At 42.0% G+C, this 11,401-nt stretch overlaps 1 protein-coding gene across 1 annotated transcript in view; it reads right to left on the bottom strand.

Annotated features, from left to right (window-relative positions):
* Positions 1 to 240: 240 nt before the first annotated feature.
* The window catches only part of DNAH11 (dynein axonemal heavy chain 11), a 162,381-nt gene continuing 151,220 nt past the window's right edge, over positions 241 to 11,401 (bottom strand). The window contains 9 exon segments of the mRNA XM_075041966.1: positions 241 to 380; positions 382 to 469; positions 2,363 to 2,503; positions 3,750 to 3,831; positions 4,692 to 4,811; positions 4,943 to 5,125; positions 7,155 to 7,377; positions 9,632 to 9,687; positions 10,982 to 11,101. Coding sequence (XP_074898067.1) covers positions 257 to 380; positions 382 to 469; positions 2,363 to 2,503; positions 3,750 to 3,831; positions 4,692 to 4,811; positions 4,943 to 5,125; positions 7,155 to 7,377; positions 9,632 to 9,687; positions 10,982 to 11,101 — 1,137 coding nt within the window. The 3' untranslated portion in view covers positions 241 to 256.

Genomic DNA, 11,401 nt, shown 5'->3' with positions numbered 1-11,401 from the left:
ATGGTTGATGGTTGGACTCGATGATCTTGAAGGTCTTTTCCAACCTAAATGATTCTATGATTCTATTCTATAAACGTATGAACACAACACTGACACATGAAGAAATAGCAATATAGAGCACATAAGTGTTATGCTAAGGATTGTGTTTTTGTGAGGCAAATCTCCTACTCCAGCTGACTGTGAAAAATATTTATCTCCTTTTGCTTTAACTACAAGGCAGACTGAGAAAGCAGCGCATACTATTGAAAGCTTAGTACTAAACTGCTGCAAGTAAAGCTACTCCTACCAGAACCCATTTAGCTGGCTTCTCCTTGCTTTTCAGGTTGAAAGTCCAAACGTCAGCTTGCCCTCTGCTTTTGACTTTATAAACTGGACATTCACTGGAATAGCCCTGGCATTGCTGGAGGCAATTCCTTGAGCCAGGCTTCATCTATGGTCCCCAACTTGATGTCCCAGCTGGATGTCCCACCTGGCACCCGCAATAAACGCAGGCACATAGTTTACATGGTGTTCTGTAGTGCAAGACGAGAATAATTTGGGTTTAAACAAACAGTTGCTTATTGCTAAATACTTAAAGCTACATTTGAACACAGAGATTTAGTGTAGACTGTTGTTGGCCTGTTGTGCATCATCTCTTCATATGAATGTGGAGATGAGTACATAGTATCTGCCTGGTCTGGACTACTGGTTTCATCAGCATGCCCTTTTATTGAAAGCAGGGACTGGAAGCTACTTACACTTGGGACTTTTGAGTATGCATGTGACTTGAATGTGCCTGTCAAAGTCAGGTGCTCAGATCTTCTCCTAATTCTCCACTAGTTTATGATCAAGTATTCCAAAAGGTGGAAAACTACACTGGAGTATTTAACATATGTTTGTACTTCAGTGTGTTTAAGACAGATGAGTTCTGTGCTGCTGAAGGGCTGTGCACCTTCTGAAAGCTGCTGGATTTAACTTTGTTGTGTGTTCTTCTAACATAAACTAGCATATAAAATGTTGCAGATGCTTGTTGTGGATTTTAGGAGTGTTTATGTAGCAACTGGGAAGTTTATATTTGCAAATACCAACAGAAACAGAAACTGCAGCTCACAAGGTTCCTCGATACCTTCTTCATATCCACAGGAGGAATGAACAGTATTGCCCTTTGAGTGACAGATGTTTTAAAAAAAATCCTCTGAAAAATTCAGGCTTCCATTTCAAAAAGCATCAGTCAAATGACATGCTTATCATTGCTCCAGTCCCTCACCCTGACTCTCCCCCTGGGGCTTACCTGCTGTAGTAACAGCTCCCTTCCAAAAGAATTGCTTTCCTTTTATTATATTCAGGCCTGATGAAGAGTACAAGTAATGATGATCTTTCTCTAATTGCCTGTTGGAGTCATTCATCTTTCCTCTAATTAGCTGTAACTTAGTTGACAGCCTTTCTAAGTTAAAACTAAAAACTCATTTTGACTGTGGGCTTTAGTTGTCATTCCTAAACTAGATGCTTCAGTCTCAGGAAAATACAATTCCAAAAGCGCGAGGTACAGTTTATTCTCTGAAAGTTGTTAAAAGAGGGATTGCAGCTCAAAAGATGAACATGATTTCCATTCAGGGACAGCCTACAACCATATTACAGCTACTGCAATAATTGACTGCTTGGAAACCCAGATGAAAAATCTACTCTTGTCATACTTATACATCACCCACTTTTAGGTGTGTCATTATACCTCATGCTAATATAAGGATTTTCAAGTATTTTGTTGCTTCTTGGTATGTCCCCTCAATGGCCTGTAACTACTATGGCCTAGCAAATGAAAAATTCAGAGGTCTTTAGAACTGTTTATTTAGAACTGACAACTTTCTGCCAAGGTGGAAGAAAAAACAGGAGAAAGATGAGTTTGAAAATAGCTTTTTCTGTGTTTTTTGGTTGGTTGGTTGGTTGGTTGGTTGGTTTTTTAACTGTAACTGTGTAGATGGCTTGATCAAGGTTACCAACACCTGGTAACTACTAACCCTATTCTGCAGCAGGTGATCAGTAGTGGGGTGAAATTTTGTGTCTCTGGAATAGTCTTTAAGCTTCTGAACCTGAACTAGATTAGAGCTTCTGCTTTACTACAACGCAGACCTTGTTCAGACTCCATTAACAGTTATTTAAATGCATGAAGTATAGTCAGTGATTAGGACACCAAGCTGGTGTGAAATTTAAAGTCACAGTGGACCAACACCAACAATCCACCCCCATTCCTAAACTTCTGCGGTGCTGTTCATAGGATCATAATATTTTAGTCCAACCCCCTGAGGGAACTTACCTACGTAATGAAGGAAGCTAGAGTCCCTGAACTAGGTTACTGAGATCAAGCAAATGTAGGTTTATATCCTACCTTCCATGAAAAGTCCACAGATAGAGGCTCCTTTCCGTGGTGGGTGGCCATAATCTTCTTTGGTCTTTTTGGTAACATCTGCAGTCAAGCACACCTTATCCAAAGACCAGTTGTTCTTGCATGACATGCTCTGCATTACAGCTTTAAAAAATAATACTTTCAATATCCAGACAGTAATTTCAATGTCAGAACTGTTAACATGCCCCTCTTGGGCCAGTTGTGCTCAAGCCTGAGACTGACTTGGGTTTGTTTTGGTTTGGTTTTTTTTTCTTTGGCCATTATTTGATGTAAGGCAAAAAAGCTGCATGAATGCAATTGTTTGGAAACAAAACATTCTGCACAGTACAGACCAAACCAACCCCCTCCCCTCCCCAGCAGGGGAGCAAGACTGCATTGCTGTCTGTACTCAGAGACACCGCTTCTCCCCAGCCGAGTCCCCCTTTGGAACAAGCCTGTGCTAACATCTATTCTAGCCTGCGTGGTCCTTACATCCCCCCAGCCCTTGATAGGAAGAAGTGCCCAGAAGAGAAAGCTTGGAGAGAGGCAGTAAAAGGAGTGAAAAATAGAGTGGGGTTTCTCTATGCCTGTGGCACAAAAGGAGCACCAGTTGGGGACCTCGACTTGAGCAGCAGAGAGAAGAGGAGCTGCCTGCCAGCCCTCGGGCTCCCATCCCCTTCTGCTTCCACGTACAGCGAGAGGGGCCTCAGTGTCTGGGCTGCAAACGCCCCCTGGGCTCCCACTGCCCATCTCCTCCAGGGAATGACAGCAGCCTGGCCAAAGTGTCCTGTGAGGAGCTCCTGGCCACCTTTCTGCTAGGCTAGTGAAGGATTATCTCAGTGCCATTGGTGGCCATGCAGAATTTGAGATACACTGTTACCTGGCTCTCATGTGGTCTTCAGAATAAATGCATATGTGCTGTGATCATGGCAAGAAGTAAGACATCAATACACTGCTGAAGATTGTTCATCCCCTGCTGTGGCAACAACTACACAAAGAGGACAGGGAGATTGATTTTTTTTCTGCTTAGCCTGGTAACTGTTACCAGGAATAAACCAGAATGGTACCATGACACACACGCTGAATTGGTTAAATAATAAGGGTAGGAAAACTTGCACTCTGAACCTTTTTTAAACTAGGAAATTCAAGCTTTTATTTATTTCCTTAGCTGCTTTGTCTTCACACTTCTGAATAGACTGAAGATGAGTTTGGATTGTTTCCCCTGCTTTCAGGAGATGGTTGTTCCAATATTTGGCTGATTTTTATCTTTTTATTTAAACTGTGCTTAACTCTCCGAACAGCATCACAAACATAGCTAATACCTATGGTAAAAAATAAATGTCTGGCAGCGAAACCATATGCCTGGTTCCCTACAACCATCACTGTTTACGTGTCAGAAAGGACTGAGGATTGAACAAGCCAGAAAGCCACACCACTGCTGGCAGCATGAGGTCCCCTGTCCAGATGTCAAGTTAAGTTCTCCATACCACATGAGAAGATCAGTAACCCTAAAAGAGAAGCAGCAATAGCTTCTGCCTTAATATGTATGTACTACATTTTTAGACAAAATAAATTGCAGACTTCAAGAGTCCTTTTGTCTATAGAGAAAGTACATGGCTGAAGTAACCAGAAAGTATATCCTCATGTAAGTATAAGGTCATAGGTTTAGGGGAATTTGTTCTTTTCCTGATGTAGGTATGTCCAAAATCAATTGTAGAAGGTGATCAGCATGAGACAGGTTGCTCTCAACAGAGAATGTGAGTATGCTCAATCCTCTAAAACTTCTTGTCTTGGGGAGAAACCTGAACATTACCATTAGTCACATTAGCGCACCTTCAGAAACTGCCAAAAATTGGTAACAACAGTCCATGGCTGCTTAAATGCAAATTGTCTGATGCCATCTTCAGTGGTGCATTTAAACTTCCAATAAGCCAGAGCAAAGTACAAATCAGGAGTACAACACAGTCTGACAGAGAGACTCTGAATAATGGCATACTGCAGCATACATTGCCATGAGGTATCAGAGGAATTTCCAAAATCACTACCTATTTAATCTATATCTAACTGCCTGCAAGTGGATATTGCTGGTGGCAGGGTAGGGGAAAAGGAATCCTGCAAGATGCTGAACACCCCTAGCACTTGTGACAAAGGGAGGTGACAGAGCCCTCACTTTAGCAAAGTGCTTAGCATTTCTGCAAAACTCGCTTCAAAGTAAAACTGACTTGGATTAAGACAAATTTTGGACAAAAAAAATAAATGGAACAAAGCTGCTGATTTTAGATTACTAGGATAGCTCTGTGCATAGTAGCTAAACCCTGTTACTCTAGGGTACTTGCCAGTGGGCAAAGCTGTATGTGAATAGATAGGCTAGTCTAGTCCATGTGTCTGGCACAGCATCATAGAAGAGTGCGGATTGCAGCACTTGCATGTGAGGAGAGAACATCAACTCCGCCTTTGTTTGGAGAAAAATGAAAAGCATACTGGCATCATAAAGAATAGCTATTTTTTCATTTCCAAAAAAGGAACAAAAAGCCCCCAAATACATAGAAGAGCAACAGTACTGTTAATAAAAAAGTCACTTGCCTTCAGACCGAGGTTCAGCTATTTAAGAGACCTATGGATCTCTGAAAGGAGGAGGTTCATGCTTTCACACTCTTGAGGGCAAACAAGGGCACAGGGGCTCCAGGCCGTAGTGTTCTGCATGATTTCTGCCATGTTAAACTCCTCGGGAAGCACCTCCAGAATATCATCCAGGACATTCTTCATCTGTCCAGGTCAATACAACCAGAGCCATTAGAAATCACTGCAATCAACTCTTTTTGACTCTTCTACTTTCAAGTCTGATTTCTTCTCCAGAAGAGTGCAAACATTGCATTTTCTTAGGCAGATTAAAACCAGAGATGCTCCCCCACCTTTGCTGTGACTTTGGCAGCAGTATTGAGAGAAATGACTGCAAACCAGTTAACACTTAGCAGCTTCTATTTAGCTTTAGCTTTTCAAGTAACATTGACCCCCAAAGCCCAGCAATGAATCGCCCCTGGGCTTGGGAAGACTGCTGTTACAAGGATGTACCCTGAGATTGCCTTGGTTTTTAATCAAACCTTATTAGTAGTTTGTATTTCTGTAGTACCTATAGCTTCCATTGCCCCCTCCACCACCCACAGTCCTTACTGTCTCGGGCATTAGGTAAAATACAGCACAGGCCCACATGTCTCACCCCCCAAAAGAGCCTCTCTCCCTCCCCGCAGGGCTGCTCTGGAACTGAGACAGAACATAAATGAAGAACAATTCATAACAGTACTCAATGAGCAGGAACTGAAACCACAACATTAATACAGCTCAGTCTCCATTTCAGCCCTAGCTTTGGCAGAATTAATGATGAATGCCATATATAATTGTCCACACTCCCTAAAGCGGATGGGAACAGAACGTGAAAAGCACAAGCTCCCCCCGGGAAATGAAGTGTTGTTTGGCTACTTGCATGCAGAGATGTCACATTCCCTCCCGCAAAATCTCCATGATCTGGTGGTGATAAAAGAAAAAAAAAAAGGAGTGCCCAGAGGAAAAGAAGAGAGTAAAGAAAGGGATGGAGAGTTGCAGAACAAGAGTGGCAGTCATGGGGGAAATTAATTAACTCTGGTAAGGTTGAGAAGCTGAAGGCTCAGTCTCAGATATGCCAGGTTTTGGGGAACCTGGACATAGTTTCTCAGGTCTACACTCAGAAAGGAAGGTGCAGAAGACAGCAGGGTCGGATAGCAGAACTAGCTGAGATTTCTGATTACATTTTCCTTTGCTACTCATCCTTTATTCATTTAATCTATTAAGCACAGCACCAGTGCTGTTCCATGCTTAAAACCCAGTCTTTTACCTTTTTCTGGAATCAGTTTGGCTGTACTAAGATACCTGGGTGTCTGAAATGTCTTGACTATGAACAGAACTACAGTGCCCCAGTTAACTCCATATTAAGTGACAAAGCTTATTGTTGTATTAGGGTTGGACCCTTCAGCCCAGCATCTGATAGCTTATAGGTATTAATGTTATTGTTCTGCTAAACTCCAGATTTGGTACAAGAGAGGTGCTGAGGCTAAGAGGTGGTCAGACAGCCTCCTTGCCCAGATTTCACCTCTTCAGGCTACCACAAAACTAAAAAGCCCTGAAAACCTCCTCAGCCACTGCTTGGAAGGGAAGTCTCTTGGAGCAGGCACATGGCTCCTGCTCAGCTCCAGGGCCCAGGAAGGGGAGCGGTGGGAGAGCACTGTGCTTGGGCTGCTCTTCCTGACGTGGAGACCTTACACATCACTGCTAGGCTGTGCTGTGAACGTGGCAGAAGGAAGCCAGGACTGTGGGCTGGGAGGGACTTTGTATGCTCGGCGCAAGTGGGAAGGAGCAGGGAAGCTACCCAAAGGGGATTTATCATGCAGGAGATGGGAACAAAGCACAGGGGTGAAGACTAGACTCACCAGCTCAACCAACCGCAACTTTTTTAAGTTAGTGTTGCTGAACTTGTTTATAAAAGCACACAAAGATTCATACCTTGTTTCCTACCTCACATTAAATTCAAAGGTGAAAAAGAAATGGTCTGCATAACAGGTTAGATGTTCTTCTGGTCCAAATTCCTCCCTAGTGCATAACATTGCACAGGCTAGCACATTATCATCACTGCTATTAACACTCAGCTGATCTTCGCTAATTTGATGCATCCTTTTTTTTCCTAGAAATGAAGTCTCTTGCTGAAATAACACAGTCAGAAGTGTGCTCCACATGTTATTAATATGCACTAGATGAAGAACTTTACCTTTTCCTCTGCAGATTGGCCTGATCCCTCTTCTACGAATGAATTCATGGGTTGCATTTCCAAAAGAGTTTTGAAGAGATTATCTGACGTTGTTGTCAAGTATCCCATCTCAGCATTGGGGTGCAGTCCATATAGTACAGGGCTTTCAGATGGAAGCATTTCATCTATGTATTTATGGTATCCAGCATAATCCAAATTTGGTGGGGCCAAGAAACCTGGTGCCCTTTAAGCTTCAGTAAAAGAATCAATAATATTATTGATAATGCTGTCATCAGTTCTCGAAATATTCTGCATCTACAAAGTTTCAGAAATTTGTCTGGAGTCTATGAATATGACATCTATAAGTTCTGATACAGTGGTACAGGGTTACCAAACTATTTTTAGCAGTTACTACTTGCACACTTTTCTGACATTCCCATTTTCTGCAGTATTGAAATACTGTTGCTGCTTCCTTCATGAGGATGCTCTGAGTTTATTTTAAGGACTGTCACTACTGAGGTGAGTGTATTTTAAGTACTGAATTTCTGCATCCCCTCAGCAGACAAGCAAAGATTATTATGCCATTCTGCAGATGAAAGTCTGAGATACACAGGACAGAATCACACAGGACACCTGTGGGAGAGGCAGGACTGGAGCCTCAAGTCACCTGAATCCCCATCCTAATACATGAGCCATGACATTAGTTCTATTTAGTGTGTCATTATTTAGGGGTTTTGCACAAACACACTGCGCTCATAATAACCTTAAAGAGGTCACAGGGAGAGATGGGTAAGTGGGGTGTGGAAATGGGATAGCACAGGTCAGTATACAAGCAATCTTAGCTTGTCAGAAACAGTGATCCCATTTCACTTTCCACAGAAATGGTTGCCAGTTAGGACATTTCTTTGTGTGTTGATGTCCCTTCCTTTCTCTTCTGCCTGGCTGTTAACACCTAGGAGCTGGAACAGAAAGGAAAAACAAGCTATTCCACTACATCTCTCAAAATGTAGGAATCTTGCGTGGAGTTTTGTACTGCTGCTTTGGCCTCAATGAGAGAGACAGTGGCGGTAATTTTCACAGCAGAAAAAGTTAAGGTCTCAATCAGCTCAGTATTGAACTGAATACTATTAACTGCACTGTTCCTCTAGAACAGGCAGGCCCTACCCCTGTCAGCATGTTAAAGGTAAGACTGAGGACTGTGGAGCAAGTCAAGAATTAAGTAGGTAGACAGAGGGCTTTGGTGAGATGTACTCTCAGTGGGCTGCCCTCCTACTCATGATAGGACAGAATAAAAGCTGTAGCAATATCACATTTATTTTCCAGGCTCCCCCAGCTCCTGTGCTGTAAGGACTTCACTGGATTCAAAGAGTTACTCTGAACTCGTTGTCATAAAGCTGTCTGGGATTTAAACCAGACTTGCAAGTTGTTTTTGCTGAAAAATATTTCTGGCTCTAAGTGGCACTTTTCACAGGAGCTATTTCTTCCTAATGCAGGGTCCACTCCACAAAATCACAATAAAATTTAACAGCTTTTGGCATTTACAACAGTCAACAACAAGCTGCTGCTCACAGTAACACCAGTAAGCACTTATTTCTGAAGTCATTTTGGTTCTGCAACCAGCCATTTACCTGCGCCTGAACCTGCACCACTAACCTCACCCACAATAAGCTATGTCTTAAGACGCCACTTTGAAGTAGTGCTGAGGTTTTGAAAAAACCTCTGTTATTCATCTCGAGTGGAAGATCAGTTCTGTCAGACCATCTGTACTTACCAGTCTCTCTGCTGGCACTTAAATCGGGTTTTACTGTATTCCTGAGAGTCATGCACACAGAGAGAGGCTGCAGGTTATGGGGCTTCATAGTGGGAACTCACCGTCCTTCTGTCCTTACAATAGATCCCAGGTGAGGTATAGGAAAGCTGACCTATAGTGGTTTATTCTAACACACCTCGTGGAATCAATTTATAGCTAAAATAACTCATCAGTAATGCAAGCAGGTAAAAGAGAAGGTAATCTCCCCAGTGAACAAAAAGCGCCAGCATTGATGAAAGACATTGCCATCCTGTTTGCATTCATTTGGCTGATGGTCAATGACTGATTCTCTGGTTTTGCTGGTAATTCGGGGCTCTAACATTTTCCAATTAAGGCAAAAAGCTCGGAAAGATATCTCACTGTTTAAAATACTAGTGGATCCACGCTCAGGGTTGGGTCCCTAAACTTTCCAAAGGCCATACAAATAGCAGTGATTCTGCTCAGGTTTCACCACCTATACTTATTTTACAATTATTTGAATGAAAGTTCAGGCTTGTGAAGGTTAATGGACTGCCTAAACTGGAAGCAGTAATTCTTTACTTATCCATAGGCTAGAGGCAGAGCCAGAGCCGGCAGGATGAGCTTCCCACCATGCCCCTGTGACCTCAGCTGTCATTTGGAGAAATCAGCCTCTGCCGAGGTCAGGAGTACAGTGGTGTTTAGCCTTTCCATCTCCATGGCAACTTACTCTTGGGCATCTTCTTCTGAGCAGTTACTTCCAATTGCCTTCATCTGAGCGTGGCTCTTTGACATATGGAAACCCACTTGTTAGGGACCGAGGAGACACCAGCAAGCTCATCTCGCTCGCAGCCGAAAGGCAGGCTTCAGCCGCATCGCCAAGGGTGAAAAGTGCACTTTCCCCAAGTTAGCCAGGCTCCACAAATGGCCTGCTCACAAGTAACATGCTAATTTTCTTTTTTTTTTTTTTCCCCTCCCAAATAAGCTTTTTACCTTTGGACAATGAAAAATAACAAGTCTGGAAAGGGCACTTGAAAAATCTCTTGGCTGTTTTTAGCAAATTGTGTACAATCAGTTCTCTGAAGTGACTAGTTCAGCAGCTTGGAAGAAGCAGCCAGTTGTTTTTTTTTTATTTTTATATATACATACACACACCCCCCCTATATATACATACACATTTTATATAAATGCATGTATATGAATAGAGATTAAAGTGGTTACCATGAGAGACTTTTTAGAGCTAAAGTTAAAGTAACATTTTATTTTTGTATCCTCAAAAATTCTAACATTTGTTTATGATTAGAAGCAACTTCGGCAATCTTGCACCTTGGACTCATGGATGCTCCACATACACTGCTGTCCAGGACCAAAACTCAATAGTGAAATTAGAATAATTCAGTATATATCAGCTGGTGATAATCTGACAAAGCTACAAAAACAGATATGTGAGAGGGTTGTGGAAAATGAGAAACGGTCTTACAAACCATTTTCCCTATTTTGGAAACAGGAAAATGCAAGGAAATGCATAACATTTCCATTCTATTTTTTTTCCGAGGAAGAAAACATAGAAACAGTAAATGTAAGTTTTGAGGCTAGTCCCATTGTGGACTACTGTAACTAGTGAGTCTATCAAGTTAAGTTGGTTAAAGTGCAGTTCCATAAAAGATACTTTCCTATGCCGACCCAGACCTTTCTAAAGAGCAGCACCTTAGAAAAGAATAGTTTTATTAGGAAAATGGAAACCTCTGTGTACTATCCCCTAATGTCATTAAGCTGGCTATACAAGCAGTGTTACAAAACACTGAATTTAAGTTGCCAAGTAAGGGTGCTTGCAAAAGCATTTAAACAAGCAATATGCCAAGTCACAAATCCTTGCAGACAAAATCTGCTCATGATGAATTATTGTACTCATTACGAGTTGGAGAATTTATTCCACCCCAGCCAGACAAGACCTTGCTACAAGTGGGGCCGCACAGACAAGAAAGCTTGTGGTCTTCTCCGCAAGGCTCCACTTCTGAAAAATGAGTTTCTCTTAGGTTGAACACAATCAAGAGCTTTAGGCATATATGAAAGTTCTTACCACAGGTGGGCTGGTGAATTCTTGCAGATATATACAGCAGAGCCTGCGGTCCCAGGCATCAGTGATGTGGCCACCGTACATGACCTCACCAAAGAGGTAATGCAAGTCTTCCCATGGAACCTACCCGAGGAAATAGAATGCACCACTGAATAAAACAAGTCAGCTTTCTAAGGGACGAACCAAAGCTGCTCAGAATAAATGCTATTATGAGAAACAAAAGAAATTCAAATACTTCCTTTCAGAAAGCTTCATGGTTATATATTCGCATTGCTGGTTTTCTTTGTTTAGCAAATAACTACATTGAGACACAGATTTCTTTTATTTCAATCCAGTGGAGACATCTATAAATATCTGAGTAAAAATATCAAGTTTCTGACTAAAATTTAGTAATGGTGTAAAATTGTATCATCTGAGCCTTAT

Source organism: Buteo buteo, chromosome 2 (genome assembly GCF_964188355.1).
Source record: "Buteo buteo chromosome 2, bButBut1.hap1.1, whole genome shotgun sequence".
Classification (NCBI taxonomy): Eukaryota; Metazoa; Chordata; class Aves; order Accipitriformes; family Accipitridae; genus Buteo; species Buteo buteo.
The sequence above is the reverse complement of the archived record's forward strand: the minus strand, read 5'-3'. Positions and strand labels throughout refer to the sequence as shown.